The sequence below is a fragment of the Sodiomyces alkalinus genome (genome assembly GCF_003711515.1).
Source record: "Sodiomyces alkalinus F11 unplaced genomic scaffold SODALscaffold_10, whole genome shotgun sequence".
Taxonomy (NCBI): domain Eukaryota; kingdom Fungi; phylum Ascomycota; class Sordariomycetes; order Glomerellales; family Plectosphaerellaceae; genus Sodiomyces; species Sodiomyces alkalinus.
The window spans coordinates 1,463,357-1,471,131 of NW_021167088.1; the positions used below are offsets into that span (position 1 = coordinate 1,463,357).

Below are 7,775 nucleotides of genomic sequence, written 5' to 3' on the forward strand. Positions count from 1 at the left end.
GAGTGGGCTTCTATGCGACGTTATGGGAAGGCAGTAGGTCGGATTCGTATAGACATCTTATGACTACGTACTTGCAGTTAGTTTCCGGGAGCGTAACGTAGCAATCTGCAAGAATAAATGGGAAACAAACTTCCGTACTCAACCTCTTGCCATGAAAATTAATCTACCAGGTGTTGTTTTCTAGTCTCTGCGAGTATTGAACTTAGTCTAGGGAAAACTATCTTTGTTTTTAGTTTAGAAGGAGCTTTTGGTTTTCGATTTTATAGTTGGTTAGCCGATGATGGTATATGACATGCACTTACTTCAATGTCTTGACGTGTCTGTATCGGTTACGAAACACAGGTTGCTATAATAAGGTAGTCGGTTTCCTTCTTGACTACTTCGATTAAGTACTTGCTACGTCGAGTCTAGTTAAGGTTAAGACCACTGAAGGCAAGCCACCTCCAGCCTATAGCAGTGAAAAGGATCAGATCGACAACATTTCTACGTAGCGGCTTTATAATGCCTCGGTATAAATGTATTAGTAGGAATCTTTGTTAGTCCAGTGCTAAGACCTTAATGCCACAGTTGCCTCTTAACGCTTTGTCGGGAAAGGGCCTCGTAAAAAGAGCTAGGTCAACCTGGCGCTCAAAGAGCAGTTGTCTCGGTTGCTTTCTCTCTGAAACTCTGCTGACCCTGGAACACCACGCGGGCAAACCTACCAAGACGAGAAGCTTTCATAAGGGAGTTTTGTCATTACTGTGGAAACTCATGTCAAAGACATAACCACCCCCGAGTGCTCTCTCATTCGTAGCCATTATTACCCAGTTCTTACTCCGCAAGCAGTCACCAACCGAACGAGTTCGAAGATGTTACTCCGCAAGGACAATACAGAGACCAAAGGGGATACATTAAGTCTGGACTACGGAGGGAAACAGAGCGTCTAGCAACCTCAATCTCTACCGCCGGTATAAGACGAAGCAGTGAAGCAGCAAGCTTTGAGTAGTGAACCGTGCCGTTAGGCAATCGGAACGATTCCGGCAATAGTTGGAAATGCCGAGTAAGCAAGAAGAATGTCATCACCTCAAAAATAAAGGACTAAAGTCGTTACGGTGAAGACAGGGTCGGCATTCTTTTCCATCGTGGTCAGGGCGAGACGATGCAGTCTTATTCTTCTTCCACCAAGGCAAACCGCGGGTCGTTATCTGTATACCACCTAGTTCCCGCTACAGACAGGTTCCATTCCGAAAGAACACCCTCCTCCTCCTCCTCCTCCCCCTTCGCCAAGCTGGAGGGTTTGTCGTCCCAACCCACGAATCATCAGGGCATACCGACAACTCGGATAGCATAAAGGGTATCCACTACCTCCCCTAACGATACTGAAAGGAAATAGTCATGAATCATTCCATAAAGAACTTGAAAAAAGTGTCGAAAAAAAAGGCCATGTACAAAGCGGGACACGGACTCCTAGATGCCCCCGGACGTTGTTGCCCCCTCAGTCTCCTGCGACCGGGTCCAGCCAAGGCCGAGTGATTTGAAGAACGGCCCCGCGGGCCTGAGCTTCCAAACGGGTGGTTGCTTCAACTGGTGCACCAGGGAATCGAAGTAGGCGAAGGGCGTGGTCGATTTCATGGTGGGGCGGAGAGTGGCGTTGGGCGAGATGGTCGCCAGGGGCCCAGCGGGTGGTGAAGACGGTTCCAGCGGCATCGGTTTCAGGGGGGGTGCGGGCCGGTCGCCCAGCGAATGGCGGATGGGTGCCAGTTCGACGGATTCGTCCAGCAAGAGACGGGGTGGCCGATGAGCCGGCCGTAAGTGACGGGGTTTCTCCTTGTTCGGAGACGGGATGAGCGGCGGCAGGATCGGTCGGGACATGGGCTTCGCCAGACTGCCGCCCGGGGGTGGCGGTTCCGCAGAGTCCTTGGCGGGAGTCGCACGTCGCGTCGCGGTTGGTAGTGACACCTCGACGCCGCCAATCATCTTGCGTTTCCTCCTCCTCGGGTTGGATTTGACGGCCGCCAGGATCGACTGTTCACCGCTCGGGCCCGTCGCTGTCGGTGAGGATGCAGGTGGGTTATGGGTACATGTAGCTGCCCCTTGGCTATTCGATGGACCTTCTTCATCTGCAGCTGCAGCCCCGACGGGAACGTAAATCCAACCCGGGGCAGGTTTTCTTTGGCGCGGCTTCTTTTCTTCTGCCGGGTTCGGCTTGTCGTGGTGGACGGGGCTCGACGGGAGCGGCTTGCGTGGTCGGCCGTCTTCGCGTTTGGCCTTGACGCGAATCGCAGACGACGGTAGTGGAATCCGCGAAGGCGGACACGTCGGGGTGCAAGGGGCCTTGGCTTTGTGCCCTGTCGAGACGCGCGAGGGCTTCTGGGTCTGGGATGGACGGGAGAACGTGTCGATGGGTTCCGAATGGCGGCCCGAGATTCGTCTAAGATCCCGGGTGATCTGCCACGTCAGGTACGCGGCGTTGATTTTGTCGTCGCGCATCGACATGGGTCGCTGGGGCGGTGGTTTCGGCTGGGCACTGGGCGGATCCGGGGGTTGGTCCATGTCCGAGTTCAGGCCGGCATGGGATGTCTCCGCAAACGTCTCGGCAGACGTGACGGCGTTAGTTGTGGCGCCGAGTCCAGACTCGGATTCGGGGTTTGCAGCCTCATCACTAAGCAGCTTGACAGTGATCGATGCTTGATTCCCTTCCTCGATCGTCTTGGCTTTCTTCCTGGCCGGTTTCGTACCTCCGGAGCTCTCCCGCTTCTTCTTCGGCTGGGCAGGCAGCTTTGTCCCTGGCGGCAGCCACAGAAGAGGGATCCTCTCCCGGAGATTCGAGACCCAGGAATCGCAGTCCCACTGGACCCAATAGTCGATGATATCGCCCCATGAACTCTCGGGAGGCTTGGTGAAGTTGACAAAGACGACCTTACCTCCCCTGCTACGGACCGTCTTGGCGAACTCGCGCACGAGAACCTTAAGCCCGTGTACTTTGAGAGACGTGCCGAGAATCAGGAGGAAGTCGGGGTACAAGGCCAGGTCATGCTTCACGATGGGATCGATGAGGTGCGCGTTGGGATGCTCCTCGCCGTATAGCACGACGTCGGGGCGGAGTTTCCCCACGCCCAACGCCCTCTTGCCCTTCTCTTGGCGGGCGGCGGTGGCGCCAGCGCAGTGAGGACACTCGGGTTGTCGTCCCGAGAGCGTGTCGAGGGACCGGCCGTCCTCGTCCCATTCGGCGATCCGACCGCAGCGGAAACAGCGGAGGGACTGCAGGGACCCGTGCAGGAAGACGCACTCGACGCCCCCGTCGGATGTGTCCCGGCGTGACGGCGGGTTCGATTCCGGCCCCGAGCTTGAGGTGGGGGTGCCTTGGGCGGATGCGCTGGCAGCCGAGGCGCCTGCCCCGAGGGACTTTCTGGAGAACCTGCTCCGGTTCCCGGGCCCTTGTTGCAGGGACGTCGAGAGGCCGACCTTCTCTTCGATCTGGTCGATGTTTTGCGTGTAGCACCGGACCAACTTGCCGCGATCGCGGAGGTGGCCGATGAAGTGGTGCGACGCGGTCGGGTCGACTTGGCGGACTTTCTGGCGGAGGGTGGTGGCAAAAGTATAGAAGACGGACGTTCGCACGGGGTCCGACCAGATGGACACGTCGAAGAGGTCGCGTCCTTTGAGCGTCGGTAAGCTCGATCGGCTCGAATTTGACGTTGAGGATGTCTGCGACACCAAGGATGGTACAGAGGTCGGCGTGGTTTCATCGGTCTCGGAGGCGGCCGTACTGCTAGCCACACTGGAAGTATGTTGACTGGACGAGGAGGACGATTCCTGGAATGGATCGAAGAGGACAGGTGGCGGGGACGAAAGCGGCGAGGAGTTGAAAGAGAGCATGGATTGTGGCGGTTGGGACGGCGCGAGAAAATCGCCATGTATGGGTTGGCTTTTATGCTGAGGCAGTGCTGGTTGAGTGCAGCCGCCGGTCGGCGTTGATGACAGAGGCGATGGGCTCGACGGTACGTCTACGATCTGGCGACGCGTAGAGGATCGGCTCGAATGCAGGGTCGAACGCAGGGTCGAACGCAGGGCCGCCCTGTGAATCTCAAGGCCGGGGACACAAGGCCAAGGTTTCTTCCCCATAGTCCCACATCCGTAGTCATTTTTGCTTCGTACCGGACTCAGTGATCTTGCGCGTGCTGAGGGGCGTGCTGCCGACATGCTGTGAGGCTCCTCTCCGTCGCCTGTAGCGCCTCCAGAGGCTATCCCAGGCCTACGATGGATAGGAGTGCAGGGCCCAGCCGAATGGGACCTCAGACGCCCGGTACGTTCTGAGCGGCATGTGGAAAGCCCGGCTGTTGTGTCCGTCTCTTCTAGTTGCACTTCCTCCCGATCATGCTGATCGCAGTGGGCGGGTAGCCTCTTCGTCGCGTTTTGCCTCGGAGGCAGTGGTTGGAATATGATTTCTGAACCTTGCCGCTCTGATCCAGAACCATCATTTCCAAAGTCGGATGAAAGTTTTCTCTTCTTGGCTGGCGGTGCATCCTCGTGGAGGGAAGAGGATGGACCGCTGGAGGCAGCGGCGTCTGCGGGACAGAGAGAGGGTTGTGATGTGGCGGGTTGTCTAGCGGCATCGAATTGCGCTTGGATCAAGGAGTAGAGGCCATTTTCGGATCGGAAGTCCTGCGTTGAAATCAGTCAAGTCGTGTTTTTTTTTACTTCTTTGTTTTTCCTTCGTGACCCCTCCCCAACCAAACGCGACAAAGAAACGAACGCAATCATGGCGAGTACTGACCGGAATACCCGAATTCGTGCTGATGCCCGCACCGGTGACGACGACAATCTTCCTCGATTTGAAGAGGGAAGCGGCGACTTGCTGAAGAAGCTCATCGGCCTCGGGGAGCACATGCGCAGTAGGCATGATAGATTGTCCGCGGTCAGAACGGACGAACGACCCATTTAGTTGTATGGCGCAGAAGCACAGTGAATTCCACAATGGGGCGTGGGTGTAGCGGCAAAGGCAGTGTGAGGGTCGGGATCAGCTTGCGACGCGTCTGGATATCTCTTCCCCCCTCGGCAGAGGCGACGCCGGCGTTTCTCGTAGAACTATTAACGAGTATCTGATCGCATTCGGTAAGAGGAGTGGTGTCCCGCACTTGCGAGTGCAGAGCTTCGATATGTGGTGAAACGCAAAGAGAGCAGAGAGGTGGTGGGCTGAGGCCGAGCCCGAGGCCGAAGCCGAAGCTGAAGCTGAAGCTGTCGAGGTCCTGTTATGGTTATGACGGGACGCGTCTTATGACTGAGGTGGGGGGGGGCCGCAGTTGTGTAACCAAATTCGCTCAGTAGAATGCACTCGTCGCATTCCATAGGATTGTGGCACACTACATGCAAGGAAAAGAAGTAAACGAGGACGACGAGAGGAGGAGTAGTGACGAGGTGAAAAGATGAAGGGAGTGACGGTTGACAAGTGAAGGTCGACCGACGGTGGTACGGATAAAAGATGCAAGATACAAGATATGTACATATTCGTACAATTAGCGCCATAAACAGAAGGCGGCTGGCGAGGTCGGTGGTTGGGGGACCTGGGGTCGAGGGTGGACCACGATCGGGGTTAGTAATAAACTCGAATTGTGACTTGCAATGTTTTGATATTCTGCCGATGCGGGCAACCCGTCAGCTGAAGAACGTCGGAAGTACTAGCTGGGAAAACCAACCCCAATCACCTGCGACGCGTCTGTATTCGTACAGTGTACCTCGACCTTCCCCAAGTGGGAACTGCAGGGTCTCTCGAGCTCCAGTACCTCGAGGTACGAAGTAAGTACGAATAATATGGGCACAGCGAAGTACTTTCGTTCAATGGACAGCGGAGAAAAGTTCAGAATTGATAACAGTAGCAAAGATATTCGTAGACCGCAACAGTAAGGTAACCAACACCGTAATCCGCACTGGTTTCTCCGAATTTGAATTTCCTTTTCCTTTCCATAGTGCTTATACGAAGTACCTTGGCACAGAACTACCGAGTACCCTCTTTTATTACCTTACTTTACACCGAGTCTAAGCGTGGGCAGACCACGTTTTGTATCCCGTCCCCCCTTCTAAGCAACATTATTATCCATCTTCTTTGTTTCCTTCATTAGGCTTCCGACGCCCGTCTGTATCCTATCCGAGATGAAGAAGAAAAATCCGTAGTCGGTTTTATCCACCACGGCGACTGTAGTGGAAGGAGAAAAGAAAAGTCTCCTCCAGTTTGACGCCGCACATAGTCCGCCCCTTACTGAGGGAAGACTGCCTTGCCAGCAGCCCTGGCGGCCGCCAGAGCGCCGTGAATGCCAAACTGGGAGTTGACGCCGAGGATGCGGTGGGTGGCGTTGAGGTTCTTGACGACGACGAACTGGAAGCAGGTGGCGCTGCCCTGGCGCGAGGCAATGGTGGACCAGGCCAGGAAGAGCTCCCAGATGCGGTACCAGCGCTGTCCGTACTTGGCGGTGATGGTGTCGCCGTTGCCGAGCCAGTTGCGGTACCAGCGCCAGAGGGTGCCCGAGTAGTGGACGCCGACGGTGTCGATGCTGTAGCAGGTCAGTATCAATTTTTTTTTTAATTTTTTTTTGGGACCCCATCTCTCTCGGCATCCGAGTCCTTGGGGAAAGATGGCCTCACCTCTTGACCTCCCAGCCAGCCTTCTCAAGGCAGCTCACATAATACCACAGGGGCGTCGAGGCGTCGGCGCCGGGGAAGATGAACTTGTTGAGGTACAGACCCCAGACGAGGTCCTCGTACTGCCAAGGGCGGCGCAGACCGGAAAGCTGGACGTACATGGCACCGTCGTCCTCCAGCATGTCGTAGCACTGGCGGAAGAAGGCGGTGAGGCGGCGGATACCCACATGCTCGCCCATCTCGAGCTGGGTGATCTTGTTGAATTTCTGGTGGGGGATGTCACGGTAGTCCATGCACAGGAGGCGGCTCTGGTCCTCGGAGACGCCGGCGCGACGGAGCGCATCGTTCCCCCAGGCGGCCTGGTTGCGGGCGAGGGTGACGCCGGTGACGCTGGCGCCGTAGTTGACGCTGGCGAACTTGGCGAGGGTGCCCCAGCCGCAGCCGATATCCAGCATCTTCTCCCCTTCCTTGAGCTCGAGCTTCTCGCACACGACGGCCATCTTGTTGTCCTGCATCTCCTCGAGGGACTCCTCGCGGGTGGGGTCGGAGATGATGCCGCTGGTGTAGACCATGCGGGGGCCCAGGAACCACGAGTAGTGGTCGTTGCCGGTGTCGTAGGTGGGGCGGATCTGCTGCTCGTCCTGCTCGCGCGAGTGGAAGAGCACGTCGAGCCCGAAGCCGAGCAGGATGAAGCGGAACAGCGACCAGGTGAAGGCCCAGGTGGCCCAGTCGTGGCGGTACTCCAGCACGTCGAGGCAGTCGCCGTTGAAGTCGACCTCGCCCTCCAGGTACTTCTCGATGAAGACCTGCATGGGGATCTTGCGGCGGCCGTTCCAGCGGAGCCGGTCGGCCTCGTGCTTGAAGGTCAGGTACTCCTCGATGTTGCGGCCGGGGAGCCGGGCCTTTTCGTTGGTGCGGGGCGAGATGCGCGAGGTGATGGCCCAGTAGGCGACCAGGAGGGGGAAGAAGAGGACGAGGATGAAGAAGACGGTGGTCTTGAAGCCGCCGCCTAGGTTCCAGGCCAGCCATGTCGGGAGGCCGAGGGTGAGGCCAAGAAGAACCAGGTTCGAGAAGGACTCATTGCCGGGGCCCTCGGCGGGGAGGGGAGGGTTGTTGATGGCGGCGAACTAGAAAATGGGCGTCCGAAGGTTAGCCAGGAG

General features: G+C 57.0%; 3 protein-coding genes across 3 annotated transcripts in view; all 3 read right to left on the bottom strand.

Annotated features, from left to right (window-relative positions):
• Window positions 1-1,388: 1,388 nt before the first annotated feature.
• On the bottom strand, window positions 1,389-4,976 carry SODALDRAFT_57957 (hypothetical protein). The gene is made up of 2 exons (XM_028615501.1): window positions 4,757-4,976; window positions 1,389-4,644 (listed from the first exon to the last, which is right to left on the bottom strand). The coding sequence occupies exons 1-2, from the start codon at window positions 4,880-4,882 to the stop codon at window positions 1,447-1,449; spliced, it is 3,324 nt and encodes a 1,107-aa protein (XP_028463908.1). The 5' UTR covers window positions 4,883-4,976; the 3' UTR covers window positions 1,389-1,446.
• SODALDRAFT_57956 (hypothetical protein) lies at window positions 4,977-5,548 on the bottom strand. Its single transcript, XM_028615500.1, has one exon. The coding sequence runs from the start codon at window positions 5,503-5,505 to the stop codon at window positions 5,071-5,073; it is 435 nt and encodes a 144-aa protein (XP_028463909.1). The 5' UTR covers window positions 5,506-5,548; the 3' UTR covers window positions 4,977-5,070.
• A 272-nt stretch (window positions 5,549-5,820) lies between these two features.
• The window catches only part of SODALDRAFT_328480 (cyclopropane-fatty-acyl-phospholipid synthase), a 2,594-nt gene continuing 639 nt past the window's right edge, over window positions 5,821-7,775 (bottom strand). Inside the window, exons 2-3 of the mRNA XM_028610703.1 lie at window positions 6,619-7,742; window positions 5,821-6,527 (exon numbers count right to left, since the gene is read on the bottom strand). Coding sequence (XP_028463910.1) covers window positions 6,233-6,527; window positions 6,619-7,742 — 1,419 coding nt within the window. The 3' untranslated portion in view covers window positions 5,821-6,232. The remainder of the gene's footprint in view (window positions 6,528-6,618; window positions 7,743-7,775) is intronic.

Coding starts and splice junctions, on each gene's coding strand:
- SODALDRAFT_57956 (XM_028615500.1), bottom strand. CDS start 5,505: ATGGCGCTAATTGTACGAATATGTACATATCTTGTATCTTGCATCTTT.
- SODALDRAFT_57957 (XM_028615501.1), bottom strand. CDS start 4,882: ATGCCTACTGCGCATGTGCTCCCCGAGGCCGATGAGCTTCTTCAGCAA. Junction 4,645..4,756: donor GCACGAATTCGGGTATTCCG/GTCAGTACTCGC, acceptor ATTTCAACGCAG/GACTTCCGATCCGAAAATGG.